Source organism: Triturus cristatus, chromosome 7, assembly GCF_964204655.1.
Source record: "Triturus cristatus chromosome 7, aTriCri1.1, whole genome shotgun sequence".
Classification (NCBI taxonomy): Eukaryota; Metazoa; Chordata; class Amphibia; order Caudata; family Salamandridae; genus Triturus; species Triturus cristatus.
The window spans coordinates 458638032-458661031 of NC_140590.1; the positions used below are offsets into that span (position 1 = coordinate 458638032).

At 47.4% G+C, this 23000-nt stretch overlaps 1 protein-coding gene across 7 annotated transcripts in view; it reads left to right on the forward strand.

The window, feature by feature from the left end:
• LOC146809917 (uncharacterized) overlaps positions 1–23000 on the forward strand; it is an 81556-nt gene that overhangs the window by 14123 nt on the left and 44433 nt on the right. For 4 of the 7 annotated variants that reach the window (XR_014966509.1, XR_014966510.1, XM_085616784.1 and 1 more), the window contains one exon: positions 9594–9712. Coding sequence is in view for 2 of the 7 variants with exons in the window: in XM_085616784.1 (XP_085472910.1) it covers positions 9594–9712 (119 nt within the window). In the remaining 5 variants the exon portion in view is untranslated. Of the gene's footprint in view, positions 1–9593; positions 9995–23000 lie in introns of those variants that run through there. The other 3 variants (XR_014966508.1, XR_014966511.1, XM_085616782.1) reach the window with 1 other exon arrangement.

The following is a 23000-nucleotide window of genomic DNA, read 5'->3' on the forward strand; positions in this document are numbered from 1 at the left end:
CCGCCTCTGAAATGGCGACCACTTTATAGATCATGTTCCATCCAGTGTCAGTTAAGGGGACAACAGCATCAACAAGAATCCAAAATGGGTGTGAAAGACAGAGCCCGGTAATCCTAGTGTGATGTCCTACTGATCTGGAGAACGTGTGGGGACCAATCAGCTGTTTATCTGTCAGTGCACAGAGATGGTGCACGCTCCAGCACTCTGCCATATCTGGCAGGAGGTAGGTCTAAGGTCCCTGTGGGAGGGAAGGAACTGAGCCACAGGTTGCAACATTCCTCCTAGCTGCTTGCCATCGAAACCAGCGAGATGAGTCTGTGTCGCAATATGTTTAGGCGTGCCAGAAACTCTCCCTTGTTTATCAGAACCAGCCCACGTGTGCTTCAGTGCGTGTGTCAGTTCTAGAAGTGTTAGAATGATTTGAGTTGGAGCGATTTTATTTTTGTATGTATTGGTTTTTTTTTTCTTTCTTATTATGCTTGGCTCGTTCAACTAGAGCCTGAGGTGGGGATGTAGTAAACGGATGTCCCCGGTGTCTTTCAGTCCATCCTCGTCATATCACTGAAGTTGCAAAACTTGATTTCATAAGGTGCATTGCGTGTGGAGGTGTTGTAATCTGACCAGGTACATTCGTACTGTAGGTTGCATTAGTAGTAAAGGTTTAGGATTCGCTTGGCTGGCTGGAGGAATCCTGCTGTTAGATCAGGAATCTGTAATTTTCCATTCAGTCCACAAACTCCATCTTGGAAAGTACTGGCTCATAGCTGTGGGTATCGACTTTAATTCCAGAAGAGATTTTTGCAATCTCTTGTATTCGAGGAACTGCACCCGGTCTGTTTGCGAAAGGTAGATCATTCATGCGCATCTGACTGAGAGCAAAATGATGTGTAATTTCAGGTTGCAGAGTTGCAAAAATTGTTCCTTTTTCCTCTGACAAAATAAACCAGTACGGTGTAACAGTGATGCAAATTGCACAGTCTGTAAAGAGAAAAATACATACCCAAATAAAATGTACTTATTGAACATTAGCAAAGAAGTATAAATGGGCTTGAATAATCTTCGTACATCTGCACCAACATGTTTACACCGGCGCATAAGTGAAGGTTTACCAAGATCAGTAATTAACAAACTTTTCCAAGAGAATTTATGGAAACCCAGGACAGGAGTATTGTTGGAAAAGTTTTGAAAATTTGTTATTGCATCCATCCAATCAATCAAGGAAATTTGTAGAGCGCACTACTCACCCGTGAGGTTCTCAAGGCACTATGGGGTGCGGGGTGCTGCTACTGCTCGAATAGCCAGGTCTTGAGTAGCCTCCTGAGGTTAGTAGGTCTTGAGTCTGCCGTAGGAGGATGGGGAGGGTGTTCCAGATCTTGGTGGCGAGGTAGGAGAACAATCTGCAGCCGGAGATCGCTCTTCAGATGCGGGGGGACATAGCAAGGGCGTGGTCGGCGGAGAGGAGTTGGGGGTTCAGGGTGTAGAGGTATGCTGGTCCGGTGTCGTGGAGTGCCTTATGTGCGTGGGTGAGGAGCTTGAAGGTGATCCTCTTGTGGACAGGCAGCCAGTTCAGGTCTCTCAGGTGGGGTGTGATGTGGCTGTGTCGAAGGATGTCAAGGATCAGGCAGGCAGAAGCGCTCTGTATGCGTTGTAGTCGTTTCAGCAGTTTGGCCAGGGCTCCCGCGTAGAGGGCGTTTCCGTAGTCCAGCCTGCTGCTGACGAGGGCTTGGGTGACCGATCTTCTTGTGTCGGTGGGGATCCAGTTGTAGATCTTGTGGAGCATGCGTAGGGTGTTGAAGCAGGAGGATGAGACGGCGTTGACTTGCTTGGTCATGGAGAGCATTGAGTCGAGGATGAACCCTAGGTTGCGTGCGTGGTCGGTGGGTGTCGGTGCTGTTCCCAGGGCGGTCGGCCACCAGGAGTCGTCCCAGGCTGAGGGGGTGGAGCCGAGGATGAGGACCTCCGTCTTGTCGGAGTTCAGCTTCAGGCAGCTGTTCTTCATCCATTCGGCGACAGCTTTCATTCCTTGGTGGTGAGGAGGTCCTTGGTGAAGGAGAGGATCAGCTGTGTGTCACCGGCATAGGACACGACGTTGAGGTCGTGTAGTCTGGCGACGTGGGCGAGCGGGGCCATGTAGTTGTTGAACAATGTCGGGCTGAGGAATGATCCTTGGGGTATGCCGCAGATTATCTTGGAGGCTTCGGAACGGAAAGGGGGGAGGCGGAAGCTCTGGGTTCTGCCGGAGAGGAAGAAGGTGGTCCATTCCAGAGCCTTGTCTCGGAACCCTGCGTTGTGGAGGCCTGTGCGTAGGATGCAGTGGCATACCGTGTTGAAGGCGGCTGATAGGTCCAGGAGGATGATGGCAGCGGTTTTGCCGTTGTCCAGCAGGGCTCTCATGTCATCGGTGGTAGCGATGAGGGCAGTTTTGATGCTGTGGTTGCTGCGGTTGCTGCGCAACCCAGACTGGGACGGGTCCAGGATGTTGTTCTCCTCGAGGTAGCGGGTCAGTTGTTTGTTGCCGGTTTTCTTGATGACCTTCGCCGGGAACGGGAGCAGTGAGATGGGCCGGAAGTTCTTGAGGTCTCTCGGATCTGCCTTGGGTTTATTGAGCAAGGCATTAATCTCTGCGTGCTTCCAGCTCTCCGGGAAGGTCACAGTCTCGAAGGAGATGTTGATGGCCTTGCGGAGATGGGGTGCGATGGCGGCGCTGGCTTTGTTGAGGATGTGATGTGGGCACGGGTCTGACGGGGAGCCGGAGTGGATGGTGTTCATGATTTTGATGGTGGTGTCGTCGTTGATGTTAGTCCAGGTGAGCAGGGGGTCGCTGTGGGTGGTGGCTGTGGGATCGGAGGTGTTGTTGGCTGTCGGGGTGGTCAGGTTATCGTGGATGTCTGCGATCTTGTGATGAAAGAAGGTGGCAAGAGAGTTGCACAGATCTTGTGATGGTGGGATGTCGTTGGTGTTGGAGCTGGGGTTGGAGAGTTCCTTCACAAGGTTGAAGAGCTCTTTGCTGTTGTGTTCGTTGTTGTCGAGGCGGTCCTTGAAGGAGGTCCTTTTGGCGGATCTGATGAGGTGTTGGTGTTGGCGCATGGCGTTCTTGTGGGCTACGTCGTTCTCCGGTGTCTGTTCACGGTGCCATTTCTTCTCTAGTTTTCATCAGGTTTGTTTGGAGGTCTGGAGGTCCGCGGAGAACCAGCTGGCTTTCTTGTTTGTGTGTCTGATGGAGGGTTTCTTGATTGGGGCGAGAGTGTTGGCGCAGTCGTCAATCCAACGCCTGAGGTTGTTGGCTGCGGGGTCGGCGGGTGGGCTTCGGGCGAGGGCGGTGTTTAGATGGACTTTGCTGTTGATTTTGCTCCAGCTGTGGTGGAGGATCTGTTGGGCGCGTTGGTGCGTGGTGGGTTTCCGGAAGGTGAAGTGGATGCAGCGATGGTCGGCCCAGTGGAGTTCGGTGGTGTGGCTGAAGGAGACGTGGGAGCTTGTGGAGATGCTGGGGTCAAGCGTGTGGCCGGCAGAGTGGGAGGGTGTTGTGACGATCTGTCTGAGGTTGTCGATCAGGGCGGTGGAGTTGGTGTCGTTGTTGTTCTCGAGGTGGAAGTTCAAGTCTCCGAGGAGGATGTAGTCCGTGGAGGTGAGGGCGTGTGTGCTGATGAAGTCGGCGATGGAGTCTCTGAACTGAGGCCGGGGGGGTCTGTAGATCAGAGTTCCTCTGAGGGTGGTGTTGGGATTGGTGTGGATCTGGAAGTGCAGGTGTTCGGCAGTGCTGAGGGTGTCATCGGAGTTGGTCGAGACCTTGAGGGTGGACTTGTGGATGATGGCGATTCCACCTCCTACTCCGTTGGTGCGGTCTCTGCGGGTGGTCTTGTAGCCGTCCGGGATGGCTATGGCGATGCCGGGTGCCGAGGATTCGTTCATCCAGGTCTCTGTCAGGAAGGCGACGTCCGGGGAGGATGTGTCGAGCCGAAGGGTTTTGCTCCCACTTATGTGTGCATGGTGTACAACAGCGAATTGGCAAATGGGATAAGATATGTGGAATGCGTATAACCCACATGGGTGCGGATTGCAGTCCCCTTGTGATTGACTTTCACCTTTCTGGTAGCAAAAGAGCAACTGCTGTAGAGTAATTATTCATAGTACTATAAAACAGGAATGTCATTGTCAGCTAGAGCTATATAAAAATCCCTCACTTAAGATTATGACCAGGTGGGAAAGTCAGTATCACTAAGTTAGCCAATAAACATTGATTCTTTAAACATCGCATCACTCTGGTGTGTGCTATGCACATAACCAATGTTAATACTGTATTCACTATGGCCTTCCCTAGTGCTTGTTAAATGGATCACACATCAGATGTTTTGAATTAATTGTCCCTGGGACGCTACGGGTCTGGCCTCGTGCCGAGGTTGGGCTCACAGAGAGGATGCTTCTCTTTCGAGGAGGTGTATAATAACCTACATTCCCCCGTTGTCACTGCTCACCTGCCAGGCAGCCACTTGGCCACCCTGCTCTTCTTTTGTGGTGAATCGGACCATGCTAGGGCTCCTAGGGTTATTAAAAGACATGTCTGCTTCATTGAAACAGCTCTCTCACTTTCGTGTTTTCTTTTGATGGGAAATAGTCCGTCTCGAATGCGAGGGGGGGGGGGAGGGTTTGTAGTGTTAAATTGACTACTCCACATGACAAAGAAACCTGTGCAAATGCAATGGCGATCGTGGCTTTCATTTTCATGCGGGTTGGATGTTGCACCGTAACATTTACCTGTGAATGGGCTGGCTGTTGCACCGTAACATTTACCTGTGAATGGGCTGGCTGTTGCACCGTAACATTTACCTGTGAATGGGCTGGCTGTTGCACCGTAACATTTACCAATGAATGGGCTGGGTGTTGTACCGTAACATTTACCTGTGAATGGGCTGGCTGTTGCACCGTAACATTTACCTGTGAATGGGCTGGCTGTTGCACCGTAACATTTACCTGTGAATGGGCTGGCTGTTGCACCGTAACATTTACCAATGAATGGGCTGGGTGTTGTACCGTAACATTTACCTGTGAATGGGCTGGGTGTTGTACCGTAACATTTACCTGTGAATGGGCTGGGTGTTATACCGTAACATTTACCTGTGAATGGGCTGGGTGTTATACCGTAACATTTACCTCTGAATGGGCAGGGAGTTGTACCGTAACATTTACCTGTGAATGGGCTGGGTGTTGTACCGTAACATTTACCTGTAAATGGGTTGGGTGTTGCTCAACAAACGTTGATACATTTGGAGGCCGGCGTACATCATAAATGGTGCAAGTTGCATTGTGAGTAACGCATTGGTTAGGAGTGAGGGGAAACATGTGTATGACGAGTTTATATTAACTTACTCAGGACAGGAGTATTGTTGGAAAAGTTTTGAAAATTTGTTATTGCATCCATCCAATCAATCAAGGAAATTTGTAGAGCGCACTACTCACCCGTGAGGTTCTCAAGGCACTATGGGGTGCGGGGTGCTGCTACTGCTCGAATAGCCAGGTCTTGAGTAGCCTCCTGAGGTTAGTAGGTCTTGAGTCTGCCGTAGGAGGATGGGGAGGGTGTTCCAGATCTTGGTGGCGAGGTAGGAGAACAATCTGCAGCCGGAGATCGCTCTTCAGATGCGGGGGGACATAGCAAGGGCGTGGTCGGCGGAGAGGAGTTGGGGGTTCAGGGTGTAGAGGTATGCTGGTCCGGTGTCGTGGAGTGCCTTATGTGCGTGGGTGAGGAGCTTGAAGGTGATCCTCTTGTGGACAGGCAGCCAGTTCAGGTCTCTCAGGTGGGGTGTGATGTGGCTGTGTCGAAGGATGTCAAGGATCAGGCAGGCAGAAGCGCTCTGTATGCGTTGTAGTCGTTTCAGCAGTTTGGCCAGGGCTCCCGCGTAGAGGGCGTTTCCGTAGTCCAGCCTGCTGCTGACGAGGGCTTGGGTGACCGATCTTCTTGTGTCGGTGGGGATCCAGTTGTAGATCTTGTGGAGCATGCGTAGGGTGTTGAAGCAGGAGGATGAGACGGCGTTGACTTGCTTGGTCATGGAGAGCATTGAGTCGAGGATGAACCCTAGGTTGCGTGCGTGGTCGGTGGGTGTCGGTGCTGTTCCCAGGGCGGTCGGCCACCAGGAGTCGTCCCAGGCTGAGGGGGTGGAGCCGAGGATGAGGACCTCCGTCTTGTCGGAGTTCAGCTTCAGGCAGCTGTTCTTCATCCATTCGGCGACAGCTTTCATTCCTTGGTGGTGAGGAGGTCCTTGGTGAAGGAGAGGATCAGCTGTGTGTCACCGGCATAGGACACGACGTTGAGGTCGTGTAGTCTGGCGACGTGGGCGAGCGGGGCCATGTAGTTGTTGAACAATGTCGGGCTGAGGAATGATCCTTGGGGTATGCCGCAGATTATCTTGGAGGCTTCGGAACGGAAAGGGGGGAGGCGGAAGCTCTGGGTTCTGCCGGAGAGGAAGAAGGTGGTCCATTCCAGAGCCTTGTCTCGGAACCCTGCGTTGTGGAGGCCTGTGCGTAGGATGCAGTGGCATACCGTGTTGAAGGCGGCTGATAGGTCCAGGAGGATGATGGCAGCGGTTTTGCCGTTGTCCAGCAGGGCTCTCATGTCATCGGTGGTAGCGATGAGGGCAGTTTTGATGCTGTGGTTGCTGCGGTTGCTGCGCAACCCAGACTGGGACGGGTCCAGGATGTTGTTCTCCTCGAGGTAGCGGGTCAGTTGTTTGTTGCCGGTTTTCTTGATGACCTTCGCCGGGAACGGGAGCAGTGAGATGGGCCGGAAGTTCTTGAGGTCTCTCGGATCTGCCTTGGGTTTATTGAGCAAGGCATTAATCTCTGCGTGCTTCCAGCTCTCCGGGAAGGTCACAGTCTCGAAGGAGATGTTGATGGCCTTGCGGAGATGGGGTGCGATGGCGGCGCTGGCTTTGTTGAGGATGTGATGTGGGCACGGGTCTGACGGGGAGCCGGAGTGGATGGTGTTCATGATTTTGATGGTGGTGTCGTCGTTGATGTTAGTCCAGGTGAGCAGGGGGTCGCTGTGGGTGGTGGCTGTGGGATCGGAGGTGTTGTTGGCTGTCGGGGTGGTCAGGTTATCGTGGATGTCTGCGATCTTGTGATGAAAGAAGGTGGCAAGAGAGTTGCACAGATCTTGTGATGGTGGGATGTCGTTGGTGTTGGAGCTGGGGTTGGAGAGTTCCTTCACAAGGTTGAAGAGCTCTTTGCTGTTGTGTGCGTTGTTGTCGAGGCGGTCCTTGAAGGAGGTCCTTTTGGCGGATCTGATGAGGTGTTGGTGTTGGCGCATGGCGTTCTTGTGGGCTACGTCGTTCTCCGGTGTCTGTTCACGGTGCCATTTCTTCTCTAGTTTTCATCAGGTTTGTTTGGAGGTCTGGAGGTCCGCGGAGAACCAGCTGGCTTTCTTGTTTGTGTGTCTGATGGAGGGTTTCTTGATTGGGGCGAGAGTGTTGGCGCAGTCGTCAATCCAACGCCTGAGGTTGTTGGCTGCGGGGTCGGCGGGTGGGCTTCGGGCGAGGGCGGTGTTTAGATGGACTTTGCTGTTGATTTTGCTCCAGCTGTGGTGGAGGATCTGTTGGGCGCGTTGGTGCGTGGTGGGTTTCCGGAAGGTGAAGTGGATGCAGCGATGGTCGGCCCAGTGGAGTTCGGTGGTGTGGCTGAAGGAGACGTGGGAGCTTGTGGAGATGCTGGGGTCAAGCGTGTGGCCGGCAGAGTGGGAGGGTGTTGTGACGATCTGTCTGAGGTTGTCGATCAGGGCGGTGGAGTTGGTGTCGTTGTTGTTCTCGAGGTGGAAGTTCAAGTCTCCGAGGAGGATGTAGTCCGTGGAGGTGAGGGCGTGTGTGCTGATGAAGTCGGCGATGGAGTCTCTGAACTGAGGCCGGGGGGGTCTGTAGATCAGAGTTCCTCTGAGGGTGGTGTTGGGATTGGTGTGGATCTGGAAGTGCAGGTGTTCGGCAGTGCTGAGGGTGTCATCGGAGTTGGTCGAGACCTTGAGGGTGGACTTGTGGATGATGGCGATTCCACCTCCTACTCCGTTGGTGCGGTCTCTGCGGGTGGTCTTGTAGCCGTCCGGGATGGCTATGGCGATGCCGGGTGCCGAGGATTCGTTCATCCAGGTCTCTGTCAGGAAGGCGACGTCCGGGGAGGATGTGTCGAGCCGAAGGGTTTTGCTCCCACTTATGTGTGCATGGTGTACAACAGCGAATTGGCAAATGGGATAAGATATGTGGAATGCGTATAACCCACATGGGTGCGGATTGCAGTCCCCTTGTGATTGACTTTCACCTTTCTGGTAGCAAAAGAGCAACTGCTGTAGAGTAATTATTCATAGTACTATAAAACAGGAATGTCATTGTCAGCTAGAGCTATATAAAAATCCCTCACTTAAGATTATGACCAGGTGGGAAAGTCAGTATCACTAAGTTAGCCAATAAACATTGATTCTTTAAACATCGCATCACTCTGGTGTGTGCTATGCACATAACCAATGTTAATACTGTATTCACTATGGCCTTCCCTAGTGCTTGTTAAATGGATCACACATCAGATGTTTTGAATTAATTGTCCCTGGGACGCTACGGGTCTGGCCTCGTGCCGAGGTTGGGCTCACAGAGAGGATGCTTCTCTTTCGAGGAGGTGTATAATAACCTACATTCCCCCGTTGTCACTGCTCACCTGCCAGGCAGCCACTTGGCCACCCTGCTCTTCTTTTGTGGTGAATCGGACCATGCTAGGGCTCCTAGGGTTATTAAAAGACATGTCTGCTTCATTGAAACAGCTCTCTCACTTTCGTGTTTTCTTTTGATGGGAAATAGTCCGTCTCGAATGCGAGGGGGGGGGGGAGGGTTTGTAGTGTTAAATTGACTACTCCACATGACAAAGAAACCTGTGCAAATGCAATGGCGATCGTGGCTTTCATTTTCATGCGGGTTGGATGTTGCACCGTAACATTTACCTGTGAATGGGCTGGCTGTTGCACCGTAACATTTACCTGTGAATGGGCTGGCTGTTGCACCGTAACATTTACCTGTGAATGGGCTGGCTGTTGCACCGTAACATTTACCAATGAATGGGCTGGGTGTTGTACCGTAACATTTACCTGTGAATGGGCTGGCTGTTGCACCGTAACATTTACCTGTGAATGGGCTGGCTGTTGCACCGTAACATTTACCTGTGAATGGGCTGGCTGTTGCACCGTAACATTTACCAATGAATGGGCTGGGTGTTGTACCGTAACATTTACCTGTGAATGGGCTGGGTGTTGTACCGTAACATTTACCTGTGAATGGGCTGGGTGTTATACCGTAACATTTACCTGTGAATGGGCTGGGTGTTATACCGTAACATTTACCTCTGAATGGGCAGGGAGTTGTACCGTAACATTTACCTGTGAATGGGCTGGGTGTTGTACCGTAACATTTACCTGTAAATGGGTTGGGTGTTGCTCAACAAACGTTGATACATTTGGAGGCCGGCGTACATCATAAATGGTGCAAGTTGCATTGTGAGTAACGCATTGGTTAGGAGTGAGGGGAAACATGTGTATGACGAGTTTATATTAACTTACTCTTTCTTTTTATTTCTAGACTTGCCAAAGATGGTGTTCAACTGCATCTGAACTCAATGGAGCATTTCTGTTCCGCTCTGCTGTCCTGAAGCTGGCGCGCTTCCAGAGGCCTCCCATGCCAGCTTTGGCAGGCTCCAGGTGCTGGAACTCAACATTGCATAAGAGCTGCCCCCCCCCCCCTCTAAGAACAGACACTAAAGCTCTTGCGTTATGTTTTTTTCGAATATTCTACTCTGTGTTTTTTTTGTAACCTTGGTCCGTCAACATCAAGCTTCTAGGATCTAGTGCACAGAATGAATATGTGCGTGTATTTATTCCTCTTCTGACAGACAATTCTTACAAGAATTCTGAGCCACGTGTCTATAATTTTTTTTAACTTAAATGTTGGTCAGTTAATATTAAAGTTTTTTTACATTCTGTCAATATGCTTTTAAAGGGATATTTTAAGATAATGGCCTGCAAACAAAAGAGTACCGTAAATGTATGTTTCAGCACCCCCCACCGCTTATTGCCTCCATGTAGCCCCAGAGTCGTCCATTTACCTCGTGTGCTTTTAGGCTCTTCAATGTGCTGCTATGTTTTCAATGTGTCGCATGACATGGACGCTCTGGGCTGCAGGTAGATGCGCATTCTGTTTAGCATGGAGGAGATGATTTCAATGCAGGCCTGATGCAGTCAGAGTGCCTTTCCTCCTCATTTCAACAGTCCGGCCTGCTGAATATTCCAAGGACGATACAGTTGACTGATCACGCTGTGCCCAATAAAGCCGCCTACTGCCTTAAGGCAAACATTCATTGTATTGCTGCTAGTGACCGAGGTCTGTAGGGTATGTCCTGATCCTGGTCAGTGTGCCTGAGTATGATGTTTACAGTGGTAAAGAATATCCTTCATGATATTTAAAAGACCGCTACCGTAGACCGTTTGTTTCCTTCCATAAATAATTCCCGGGGCCACTGAAGACCCATCATGTTTCGGTTAAGTGCGATTTTTGGACCTTTAGGATTAACTCCCTATTTGAGCAGCACATTTTGGGCTACAATGGATGACCGCAACTGGTATTGTGCCCATCAATTGAAATTGACAACCCAACCCTGGTGAGTGCTTTCATTTTGAATACGGTTACATTTCGGTAATGAATAATGTGGCAGATTCTGTGATGTGATTCCGTACCTGTAGTGTTTGGGCCTTAGGCCCACATGCAGCCAAAAGGATGGACACAGACACTGGAGTAATGGTAAGATAATTGGCCTCTAGCACGTGTGCTCGGCCCCTTTTATTGCCAGGGTCACCTGACTGGTGACACCTGTGGTGGGTGGGTGTTCAGTGTGTGTTGCACATGCTGAAACACTAGACTGCTGATCGGAGGATCACTACAGTACCCTTATTAGGAAGCTAAATATTCACCACCCCCCTGTAGTATGGCTATTAGTTTTGCAGGATATTTGGCAAAAATTTCAGATTTTCATGCCATTTGTAGCTATTGTGTTCCCAGAATTTATCTCTTAATTATGTGTAATAAATTATAAGAGGCTATAGGGGCGCTATGGTTTCCCCCCCCATCCTATGCAGTCACCCAGTGGCAAAAGTGAGGCCGCCGTATCAGCGTTTCGCTGCTTTGGTAGCGATAAGTGGACTCTCAAGTTACACAGCTTACTTTTGCACCACTTAAAAACTATAACTACATTTGTTTAAATTGCTGCTCTGAAAAGTCTTTTCAATAAAGTAGGATTTTCATCCAGCGCTATATATACAGGAAGTTATTTTATGTTCTTTTTTTGGTCCCAACAAGAAAGACATTTTATGTTAAATGGCCCTCTCATTGACCTGTATTTCATAGCTAAACTGTCCATGGTACAACGAGGCTAAGGGGCATACATTTGTTTCCAGCAGAGCAGCCTATTGAACTATTGTTCAACTGACTGCTTAGCATGTCAACAGTCGCCCTTTGTGTTGGCCAAGGCACCAGATCCAGTATCCATGCCTCTTCTATTGTAGACCATCTTTGCTCAGCTGCCTCCATTTCATAATGCACATCATTCAGCACTGGGCTTGTGTGAAGAAGGATAATCTCCATGTATCAGCAGGCATGTATCCATCATCCTTCCAAGAAGAGGTCCATTGATTGCAACCCGCTCCCTAATTTTTTTTTTAAATGGGAAAATAAATGATACATGTCTAAATCCCACAATATTTTCAGTAAAAACAGGGTGGGATTTTAAAGATACTAGGAAACAGATTGAAGGTTTCTTTTCATTTTGTGTCACCAAGCAGGTGCCCGGAAGGAGGTGAGCAGTAAATGCACATTGCTGTGTATTGTTACTGTACTTGAAGTGTGCAGTGTGTGTGTCTGAGAATTGAACTGCATCTTCTAGTGGATGTATCTTTCTTCGATACTCCTGGATTTGAGCCTGTATTGAACACATAATATTTGCAGTCATTTACTTGCGACCAGCCTTATGGGAAATGCTCCCAGCGAGAGTCTAAGGAAAGTATCTTGAGGGGGGAGCACTAACGAGCAATCATATATGCTATCTGGGTGCTCTGAAATAAAGCCAAAGCCGGGTGCATAGTAGTAGTCGTCTCTGGTACAGCTAAAGAGAAGGCAGTAGGAGGAGGCCTCGTACATACAATGAAATAATTAGAAGTGATGACACAGTGGGTGCTCACTGTGCCTTTAACCTTAACTTCTGTGTCATATACATGTTTCCTCTGTTGCATTTAAAGGAGTAAATCTTGCAGAAGATTTGGCTTTTCTTTCTGCAGTAATATGGTGGAGTATGATCAACATGACCAGCAAAGAGCTACAGCCAGTCCCGCCACAGCTCCTACACTATAAGGCTTAGGAGAAGGGCAAGCAAACAAGCAGGCTGTCCCTATGCATTATGCTCCATAGCAGTCCTCCGTGAGACTTGCTTCTTTCTGATTCCAAGTTACACAAAAAACGGCTTTCTCCTAAACCAAAATAACATGTGCTGCGTGGGCCTTATGTTCTGTTTAACCTAAAAAGCATAGGTCTCAACAGATGATCCCTAGTGCTTACAGATAAACCAACCACTGAACATTTCACGTTCGATTCAGACAAGTGACAATCCTAGATGCAATTCTCTGGATATTACATTCTTAACTGAGAAACCGATTCCTCTTTTCAGACCCGTCGGCCACAGGCATGAAAAGGACACACTGGGCAACCAGTGCCTCTGGACATACACTCTAATAGCTTCGGTTATTCTTGAGCAGCCTGTATCAGGAGAACTCCGCTCCGCCTGCGGAGTGTGCGGAGATTTGCCTACTCCGCATTACGTGGAGAAGGCAAATCTCCGCACACTCCACAGCAGGTTAGCCAGACCCCACCTCCACCCCCCATTAACAATTACTTCTACATTAATACAAATTAAATTAAAAACCACTTCCCTGTAACGCGGAGTCCCCGGACTGCCCTCCTCCTCTTCCTTGCCGCCTGGGTAATCCTTGAAAAAACTGAGTTTGTTCGCAACTCCGTGGACCTCCGCGTAACCCTGCTACGCCCACTACGCCCAAGGTTATTAAGCTGTGCCCAAACCTTTCTGGGTTTGTTCCTGTCATCTTTGGTTTCACACAAGATTCACAGCTCTTCCCTGCTTGCTTAAAAATGTACGTGGGGCACGTATTAACCCCTTCGATGCGTGTGACAGAGCGGTTCCGTCATGCGCGTCGGTCGCGCTGTGCGGATGACGGAACTGCTCCGTCACGGCCCCGCCCGCGCACGAACCCTTCAGCACAGCGCGGTAATCCGCGCCGCGCTGAAGGGGTTAAGCATGTCCTGGAACCGTAACCTTTTCACACATCCTGATGTCAAATAAGCAACCCCTACTGCTAACTCTGCCAGTGGAGCACTTGACCAAATCTCTCCCATCTCCAATGATCTGGCAGCTTTTGAGACATGGAAGTTACAGTGGCAATCGTACTAGCTTCATGAAACATTTTCATCTCTGAGACTCATTGCTAACTATAGGAAATTAGATTGTTGAACTACAGAGGAAAAGGTCACAGTCTTGGTATGATCTTTTTCTGACATCCCACAAAGTTCAAACAATGAAATTTCTAATAAGTAAGCCTATTTTTGAAAGGAATCGTTAGCTTACCATTTTTATCTTTGCATAACAACCAACATTTTCACTGGAAAATTGCACATGGTACGTGACCACAATATCAAAAACATTACATTTACAAAGTAACTTTCAAAAACCAATTGAGTTTAAAAGTAGCAAAATTCAACAATAAAAAATAACACCATCATCAAGAAAATCGGATGTAGTGATCGGGTGATATTGAAATAATACGTGCTAGAAAGAAAAATATCGGACCTCCGAATCCCATGTAAGTCAAAGGGGTATAGTTGACCAAGACCTAGGGACCTTCTGAGTCTGGCCATTAATGGAGCAGGATCCGAAACGTGCTATTGGTTCGCCCTGGTAAAGGAATATAGAGAACAAGAATACAGGTTCGATTTGCAGCTGACTGGTGATGAATGGTGAAAGGTGTGTAGTTCATCCCAGTCAAACGTTTCAACTGTAGATCATGGAGCTCTTCTGGAGACAGGAAATCTCTTCAGAAAATGTAAATCCTCCGCACAGCAAGACTCCAAGCTGTAACTTTGCACATCTGTACAAGGTCTGATACCTGCAGGGCCTGAAGCACTTTCTGAAGGTTTTGCAGGTGGTCATACCAGCCTGAGCTGACAACAGCATTGCAATCCAAGTAGGCATCATTGAAGGGTTCTAGCCCAGCTAGGATCTGGTTGACCAACCTCTGCAATATTTCAGAGGCTGCAGAAGAAAGAGACCTTTTCTCTAAAAATGTGTTTCTTTTATATGCCAACCAAGCAGATCTAAGTTGCGCTAGGTGTAATGCCGGAGAGTTCAGTCTCCAAGTCCTTTCTGAATGTCTGAGTTGTCGTCTTTCGTTATTAAGATCCACATTGAACCAAGATTTAGGTTTGGTAGATCTCATATGCTTGTGTTTGAGTGGTGCTACTTGATCTAACATCTCCGTCTTTTTTTAATTAAAGTGAGCTGTGAAGTCATCAGCTGTCATAGAGGAAGTCTGGAGCTGTAGACGGGCTTGAATCCTGGCTTCAAGTTCGGTTATAGGGACTTCTTTGATGTTCCCGGTCCAGTGTTTAGGTTTGTCAGATCGTGTTGGTTGGTATCTGACAAGTGAGACAATATTAAACAGTATGAGGTGGTGGTCAGACCAGTCAATGGGAGAAATCGATCTCAGAGAGACCAGCTCATTTTTGGTGATGATCGCATCTAGAGTTGCTCCTTTGATATGTGTTGGTTTATTGCAGAGTTGTTTGAGGTTGGTTATTTCAAGCAGGTTAGAGAGCTACTTTTTCATTGAACTGACCGCTACTCCAATCGCGGTCTACATGGTTCGAACTGCTTGAACGTAAGGCTCTATGAGTTTCTTGGAACTAAACGTGCAACGGGTGACCTGCGCAGGTCAAACTAGGGATGAGCGGCCCTGCCTACCACTGAGATGGCTGTCTCAGTGGCTGCTAGACTGCTTTCAGCTCTTCTTTATCCTCTTGCAAAACGTCTGCAGAGCAGAAGGGCTGCTGTGAGCCAAAGTCAAGGAGGGTGATTGCTCAGCAAACTCTAATGACTGGTTTGTGTAGACATGAGAAGTTGGATTACTTTGCTTAGAGCCAAACTTCACTGGTTACGACAGCTTCTGTAAGTGGTTGGACCACTCATTGGATATTCTGATACCTGCTAGGTGGAGTAAGACCAGATCTAGCCCCTCCAATCCTTGGTACACTGAATCCCTAAAACTGATGAAATCTGCCTGTAAAAAGGCAGAACGCGCTTGGCGCAGAACCTATGATGCTGACCTTAAATCAGCATATAGGACCTGCACCAGACTGTACCATCGGGCCATATGTACAGCTAGGGCAGCCTTCTACTCCCAGGAGATTAAGAACAGCACGAACCCGACTAAGGATATCTTTAGGGTTTGTAAAGACCTCACTAGCAGAAAGATTGCCATCACTATGCCAGCTTCTATGGCCCATTGTGAGGATTTAGCCTCGTTCTTTGTTGGAAAGGTTGATGCCATCTACAGGTCATTCTCACATCTTTCCATCACTGAGAATATCAGAGCCCCACTGACCTCTAAGCGGCTACAGGTTATTCCCAGCCCTACTCGAGAGGAGTTCAAAGCCTTGACAATTAAAGTTAAATCTGGGTCACCTGATGACCCTTTGAGGCCTATTCAGTTTCGGGAATGTGCTGAGTGTTTTCCGGCTATGCATAGCCTTATCAATCTCTCTTTTAGTACTGGCAGTGTTCCCACGGCTTGGAAGCAGGCGATCGTCATACCTATTCTCAAAAAACCCTCCCATGACCCTGCAAAATTAGAACACTACCCTCCCATCTCCCTCCTCCCGTGGATGGCTAAATTAGCTGAGGCTCACGTGAATTGCATTCTCTCCTCTCATTTGCAGGAAGCCAATATATTGGATAAATCTCAGAATGGTTTTCGCGCGGGTCACAGTACTGAGACTGCTCTTCTGGTGGTGGTGGAGCACATTAGGAAACTGCTGGACCGGGGTCAGACGGCGGCACTGATCCTACTGGATCTCAGTGCCACCTTTGACACGGTCTCCCACCACATCCTTTTGCAGCGTCTTGGGGAAGCAGGAGTTGGAGAGATGGCCCTTGAATGGTTTCGCTCCTTTCTTACGGATCGAACCTTCAAGGTATCCTTACCGCCTTATGTCTCTGCCCCCCGTCCCATTCCTCAGGGTGTTCCGCAGGGTTCGGCTCTCAGCCCTACCTTATTCAACATATACGTTCAGCCACTGGCGGAGGTAGCCCGCAGTTTTGGTCTCACCATGGTGTCATACGCCGATGACACGCAGTTGGCGGTGGCTCTTAATGGTGACTCCACTATGGATGCCTCGACCTTTCAGTTAGCTCTTAAGTCAGTGGCTGGCTGGTTGGCGGAAAATAGACTCAAACTTAACGCCTCTAAGACCGAGGTTATCATCTTTGGTGAGGATACCGGGCTATGGGGAGACAATTGGTGGCCATTGGAGTTGGGTCCTGTTCCCATTCCTGTAGCTGAAGTCAGAAATCTGGGCGTATGGATTGACAATAAACTTTCTTTCACCCCCCCACACAAAACGTGTAGCTGGCACCTGTTTTGGCGCCTTGCAGTGCCTTCGGCCCATTTTTAAATTTTTTGACTCAGTCACCAGACAGATCATTGTTCAAGCTCTGGTTCTTACCAGACTCGCTTATGCCAGCTCTCTGCTTCTGGGTGTTAATCAGGCAGAACTAACCCGCCTTCAGCGGGTACAAAATGCTGCGGCCAGAATGCTGGTCGGTCTTCCTAGGTTTGCTTCTGTTCGCCATACCATCCAAGACCTCCACTGGCTACCAGTAGGCCAGAGAATCAGGTTTAAAGCTCTCTGTGTTACTTTTAAAATTCTCAAGTTAGCTTCTCCTCCCATTCTCACCCAGACTATTCTCCATTACGTTCCCTCTAGATCCCTCCGATCTGCAGGGTCCAATTTAGCTATCGTCCCGCGTTTTAAGAAAGCGCGTATAGGTGGTCGTTCCTTTTCGGTGTTGGCAGCCACCCTTTGGAACTCACTGCCTGCCTCTCTTCGTGCGATTCCGGACCTGCTTCTCTTCAGGAAGTCTTTGAAAACCTTCCTATTCTCTAAAGCCTAGTCTTCTCCGCTCTAGTTATTGTTGTGGTGTTGTGTTTTCCATCTCCAAAGCGCCAGGACGCCTCTTTGCTGCGGCAGCTGCGCGCTATACAAATTTAAATAACATAACATAACACTGCTTGTCACTCAGTGTGTGACACAAGTGCCTGACACCTCAAGTTAAGTTGAGACTTGAGTATGGCTACTTTTAGTTTGTGACTTCGCCAAACTTTTCTACCACTTTGGTGTGTGTTGGATGTTTGATGTTTTCATACATCTTTATTGTAATTAGAAGGTAAGAACGACAACAGAATTCGAGAACAAATTGTATTTTAGGGGGTTTATTAATTCCTTAAAATATAGTAAAGTTATAATCATGTCTGAAAAGAAACTACTATGGGAACAATCCATGGATATTCTGGGTGTTCGTTTCCTGCTTCCATGATGATAAATGAGGGGGCAAAGTTGCAAGAAGATTATGATTTGCCCAGGGTCAAACAATTTCTTTAACTAGGAGAACTAAGACTGCCAAGCAGGAAAAATGGTTCCAAGGTTTGTAACTTTCCACATTTTGGTAAGTGGAGTGTGAGACTGGAACTTGCTGTCCAGGGGTAATATCTAATGTGTATTGGATTCAAATCCAGTTTTCTCATTACTCCCTTATTGGTAGTTATAGCCAGTCTGCTACTCGGACCAAGTGCACAAAATGTGGTCACACGAGGGCTCATACTCCAGGCTTCCCGCAATAAAAATCCTCTGATTGCTTAGCGCATGGAACATGTTCTGTAAAGTGATATTAGGAAGTTAGCCACCAGTTAGCAATCAGTAGCGATGGAGAAAAAAACAACATGAAAAATGAAATGAAATGAAAAAGGCATTTGTAAAGCGCATGGTTACCCTCGGACATCCCAGCTCTATCCATGGCGCCCTTAACCTATGACAGATCAAGGGAAAAGGAAAGTTTTAAGATATTTTCTGAAGGTCAGATAATTGGGTTCAAGCCGTATGTGGTCAGGCAGGCGATTCCAGATTTTGGCCATATTATATGAAAATTGGTGGCCTCCAGTTCGGGCTCTTTTGATCTTCGGTATTGAGATTAGACCTTTTTTTTCTGATCTAAGTGTCCTACTTGGTCGTTAGGGTTGAATCATGGAGTGAATCAGTGCTGAACCCTTGCCATTAAGTGCTTTATGCGCAATGCATAGTAATTGAATTCTCTCTAGAATTGGCAGCCAATGTAGAGTGGCAAGGGCTGGTTTTGCTGAGAGGCGTCTCGGCATATTGAGTAGGAGGCGAGCTGCGCAATTCTGCACAATTTGCAGTCTTTTTGTTGAGACTTGAGGGGCACCTAAGTAGAGAGCATTGGCATAGTCAAGCCACGATAAAATTAAGGCTTGGACTAGTATCCGTTTAGCCTCAGACGGTACCACTAGATGGGTGTCATAAGCAAACGTGATCATCTGTATCCCATCTAAACATATGATTCCAGCCAGGGAGCTCATGTAAACATTAAACATTGTTTGACTAAGAGAGGATCCCTGGGGGACTCCACATGTCAAGGGTATTTGCTTCGAGGTGAATTCCTCTTCAAAGACTGTGAAGACTCGATTTTCCAAAAAGGACTGTAACCATTTCAATGCTGTTCCGGTTATTCCCACTTCCCTAAGTCTTTGAATCATTAGTTGGTGGTTCACCGTGTCGAAGGCTGCGCTGAGGTCCAATAGAATTAGGGCAGCGCAGCCTCCGGCATTGAGGATTTTTCTCGATCCTTCTATTACAGCTAGGAGAGCAGTCTCTGTACCCTGTTGAGATCTGAACCCTGTCTGCGAAGGGTGGAGGCAGTTGTTTTCTTTCAGAAATCTTGAGAGGGCAGAATTTACATGTTTTTGTGCTAGTTTACTAATTCCAGGTAGCAGGGAGATGGGGCGGTAATTTGCCCAATCATCAGGGTCAAGATCTGTTTTTTTCAGAAGAGCCTTCACCCTGGCTTGTTTCCATAAAGGGGGTACAATTCCTGTATGAAGTGAGGTGTTTATCATTTCGAGTATTACTGGTGAGACAATGTCTGTGATTTGGTTTAGAATGGTCGGGGGGCAGGGTCAGATGGGGAGCCTGATTTTAGTTGTTGCAGAAAGCTTTGTCAAGAGATTAGGTCCAGGGGCGGGAATTCCTCCAATGATGCTTGTGTTTTTGGAGTTATAGTATCTGTAAATGAGGTGTTTTGTGGATTTATGGTCTGCGGGAATGACTTGTAAATATTTGAGATTTTGGCAGAAAATAATTCTGCTATCTCATTGCATTGATGTTGAGGATTATCTGAGATGATGGAGGGACGGGGGGGGGGTGAAAAGAGGTTTAGCAATATAAAAAATGTTGCGAGGGGAGTTTTGAGTCGCTGTAATTTTCTTTTGGTAATAAATAGCTTGGCCAGCTTTTATTTAAATTTTGTATAGTTTTAACACAGCTTTATAATAGATTTTACTCTGGTATCAGGGGTAGGACGCTGTTAAGCATGTTTCTGTTAACAGTGCCGACCCTCACTAACCTTTTCTCCGTTTACTTTTTGGTTCCAGCGCCAGGAAGCTCCTCGGAGTGTATGCGTGCTTTGTACAAAATAAATTATCTGGTACAGACTAAGTAAGAGAAGGGGCTGGACTGAGGGCAAGGGAAAGGAAGGAAAAAGCCAGGGAGAGCAACAGGGAGCAGAAAGTAAGGGAAGAGATACAGCAGTGGATGGGGAAGGCAGTAATGGCAAGGGGGGTTAGAAGATGGCTGGAGGAGGGGGGCACAGTCAGAGGCACAAAGTCGTCCTCATTAGCTGTCGATTATGGGATTGTTTTCCCCACCGAGCTAATGTGCCACTTGGCGCTATACTTTGATTAAAGCTCTACCCGGTAACTATGAATAAACTGGCTCGAATTACATGAAAATGAATCTAAATGGTTCTATAAAAAAACTAGTAAGAAAGGGAACAGAAAGCTAATGAGGTGTAGCGGGGGGAATTGAAAGGCGGAGAAAGGCACGCAAGGCTTAATGAGCCTTGACAGAAACACATGGTGGCTGCGCGCGTGCACACGCACGTGAATGCAAGCTTGAGACCAGCAAGCCTCTGGTAGCACTTTGAAAACCCCCTTACTAAAAGTCGAGCAAGCAGCTGCGCTGCTCTAGGCTCGACCTAAAAACCAGTAAAGTGGTTCCAGTTCTTAGTCAATTGTGGATGAAGGGAAATGAGAGTGCGGTGTGCAGAACCAAGAGGAGAGGGTGGAATGAATGGCACCGGTTGCACCGAAGTATTGTGTAGTGCGTTGATGTTTATTCTCAAACTATGCAAAGCGTTCCAATTATGTACCGCAGAGCGGCAGCAGCTCCACATAGTTAGGAGGGAACCTGGTACAGGAGGAGCAATATATTTAGTAAGCAGGTTTGCCCAGTTCTGGGGTCATGCATATGTTTTACTGAGAGAGGGCTTGGAATGCAGCAATTGCTCTGGGATCCTAATCGCGGCACAGTACAGTTGCAATGAAATATTATAACATCAAGCATAGGATGTGTATGCTGTCCCACAAAATGGTCACATCCCACTCCCAATGGATCAGGGCTGCATTTCACCTTGATGCATCTCAAATAACTAATGTAGATTGATAATGGACTGATATTTGCAGGATGTATCTTTTTCATCATGAATATTTTTTTATATTTATAAAAAATAATACCCTAGCCTTCTACCCAGACCACTGTTAAAGCCCCACTCTAGCAGGCCTACATCAAGGAAGAGGGACTTTAATTGAACGGCAATGGGCTAGAGGGCTAGCCTCTCAGAACGGTCTGCCCATGACGGCAAAATGTCCTAATTAATAACAAAAGCCTAATTAACCACAAAGGCCTCTCGGAAGACAGAAAAACGACTCTGTCAACCTAACCCCGGCCTAGATAATCAAAGCTTGTTACCCTCTCAAGGAGTTTCTCAGCATTTCTCACTGTTCTTGTTTTCGCCCTACCCTTTCCAAAGAGTAACAAGCATTTACAATGCAATGGTCTCGGCAATATTATAGGTAGAGCTATTGGTCTTGCTCATTATTTTTTTTAATCCTTTTTGTATCCCTAAATAAATGGCATTGCCATTTCTATTAGGTAAACAAAAGCAGCTAAATATGCACTTGTTACAACCAAAATGAAACAATTATATCAATTCTTTGACAATGAATCCACACTTGTAATCATTTAAGTGTGCACCAGAGAGGTGGCACTGCCAACCACCTAAATGAAACACAAGCAAAGAAAATCAATTGCTTGATTGTCATTTCTATTGGCATTAGCTTTTTTTTGCATATGTGATACCTATTGCATTAGCAGATTTTACTATTTTACAGGCAGACACAATTACAATTATATTGCTGTAAAAGGGGCTTGATTGGAATGGTGCAGCAGGTGCAGTGGCACCGGGGACAGAAGCACTAGGGACCCCACTAAACACCAAATATTGCTATAACTAACTACGTAGCAAGCAGTCACAAGTGCAGTTACCTCACAGACAATGGGGCCATGATTTGAATGGTGCAGCAGGTGCAGGGGCACCGGGGCCAAATGTTGTCATGACTCCTCTGAACACCAAATATTGCTGTATTTTACTATGAAACAGGCAGTCACAGGTGCAGTTATCTTACAGGCACTAGGAGCATGATGTGAATTGTGCAGCAAGTGCAGTGGCACATAGCCCAAAAGTTGTCAAAACTCCTCTAAATACATAATATAGCTATTACATCAATTAATTCTATTATTTTCCTCTTTCATTTTTCAAAATGTTGATATTACTTACCCGCACTATACCACTAGTAACAGCACAATATATTGCCTTTTTGTAAATAGCACTTTAAGAGACGTTCTGTAACTTATATTGTACAACTATTCAGCAAGCTACAACTTACAGCAAAAAACAGCATATTATTAATCCCTTAGGCGAAGCCTAATGTATTTACCAAAGCTTGTTAAATACTGCTGGGTCAGAGACCCTTAAAACCCTGAAGTACACTTTCTAAATGACACAACATAACAATGATTAACAATCCAATTCAGAGAAGGTATATTCATGTTAAGTTAGCACAGCGACCCTACGCAAGGTCAAACCCTGCATGCAAAAACCCTGGACCTAGCAGACCTGCTCTCACCGAATCCCATATAGTTTTGACTAAAAATCAGGGGCACACCCTCCCCTCCACTCCCCTTACCTCCCCCTCTCTTTTCTCTCTCCTCTAGCTCTTCCTCACTTGCACAACTCAACAATCACCTTATATACTTGAATAGCTCGCACCTGAGCCCAACATCTTTGAAGTTGCCCCATGTGCTTCCTATAGTAGGCCTGTAACTACCACCTTTGTTATTACTAAAGCAACCTGCAAATCCAGACCTCATGAAAAGCAATGTCACTCTACAACGATCTCAGGTAACGCACAATGGAACTAATTAATGCAAGGTACTGTAATGAATTGTCGAACTAAAATGTGCCATATATCATACCTTGTAATGTGCAAGCGTCCTTTACTTTGTATCTGTTTAATGCTTATCTGCCTCTTTTTTCTATGCCTTGACAATAATACAATAAAATGTTTGAATACAAAAAAAGTTCGAACAGTGAATTAAAGTACCTGCTTCATAGCTCTTCCTGCATGGCACAAGTTTGAATCCTTGATCTGGCTGACTCAGACTGTTATCCTTAAGATGTCACTAAAA